Below are 1,184 nucleotides of genomic sequence, written 5' to 3' on the forward strand. Positions count from 1 at the left end.
TCAGAGGTGGCCTCACCAGGGCAGAGTAGAGGGGAGGAGAACCTCCCTCACCCTGCTGGCCACCACCTTCTAAATGCACCCAAGGAGGCCACTGGCCTTGGCCACGAGGGCCCATTGCTGGTCCGTGGGGTTATTCCTCCCTAAGGGCAAGACCCTGCCCTCACCCTGGTTGAACTTCAGGGGTTTCCTCTGCAGCCCTGGTGTGTCAGCCACCCCTCCCAGTTCTGCACCAGCACCAAACTGGTCTGCTCCACGGCAGGGTTTGCTGGGCTGGAGCCTGGGAGTGGGTGTCGGAAGGATGTCGGGGGCTTAAGCAGGAATTCCAGGCAGAGCCTGAGGATTTGAGGCCCTCCCTGTGCCCCGTGGCAGGTGGGGAGCTGGGAATAGGGTCTAAAATAAACCAGGGAGGGGTGAGGCTCTTCCAGGCTGGACTCTGCAACTAAGGAAACAACATTCACTCCAGGGGCCCTTTTCATCCCCAAATCTGCTCGCCGGGGCGAGGTCCCGTCTGGAGCGGGACAGATCCTGAACCCTGCGGGGTGGAATCTGGCTTCTGGGAAAGGTCCTGAGCTCAGGCCTGGCTCTCATCTCCTCCACAGGGCATTCGAGGACGAGAAGAAGGCCAGGATGGGGGTGGTGGAATGCGCCAAACACGAGCTGCTCCAGCCCTTCAACGTCCTCTACGAGAAGGAAGGTGAGCGCCGGCGGCGGGAGGATGGAGCTGGGTGCAGGTGGGTGCTGAGCAAACAGCTCCCAGGGGCTGACTCCCCCCAGAGATGTACTTCAAGGGATTTGTCCTCCAGGAAACTCGTTATCCCCTTGGCTCCTGGAGCTCGTTTTGGAGTCGTTCCAGTGATAAGATGAATTTTTGTGGAGTGATTTCCTGAGCCAGGAGGAGAGTTGGATGGCTGAGGCTCTCCCAGAGCAGGTCTGGGTGCTGCAGGGACTGTTTTGTCCTGGCCAGGGTGGGCCTAAGAATAGAATCATAGAACTTTTCTGGTTGAAATAGACCTTTAAGATCACCAAGACCAACTGTGCCCCCAGCACAGCCAGGACCCCCCAACCCATGTCCCTCACCCCACATCTCCACGGCTTGGGGACCCCTCCAGGGGTGGGGACTCCACCACTGCCCTGGCACAGACCTAGGCAAACCTCCAGGGGCAGAAATGGTTACTCCACGGCAA

At 59.4% G+C, this 1,184-nt stretch overlaps 1 protein-coding gene across 1 annotated transcript in view; it reads left to right on the forward strand.

Annotated features, from left to right (window-relative positions):
• PA2G4 (proliferation-associated 2G4, 38kDa) overlaps positions 1-1,184 on the forward strand; it is a gene marked incomplete at its 5' end in the record, with an annotated part of 5,249 nt that overhangs the window by 2,506 nt on the left and 1,559 nt on the right. Inside the window, one exon of the mRNA XM_008941438.1 lies at positions 600-694. Within this exon, the coding sequence (XP_008939686.1) occupies positions 600-694 (95 nt within the window). The remainder of the gene's footprint in view (positions 1-599; positions 695-1,184) is intronic.

The sequence above is a fragment of the Merops nubicus genome, unplaced genomic scaffold (assembly GCF_000691845.1).
Source record: "Merops nubicus isolate BGI_N331 unplaced genomic scaffold, ASM69184v1 scaffold27935, whole genome shotgun sequence".
In the NCBI taxonomy this organism is placed as follows: Eukaryota; Metazoa; Chordata; class Aves; order Coraciiformes; family Meropidae; genus Merops; species Merops nubicus.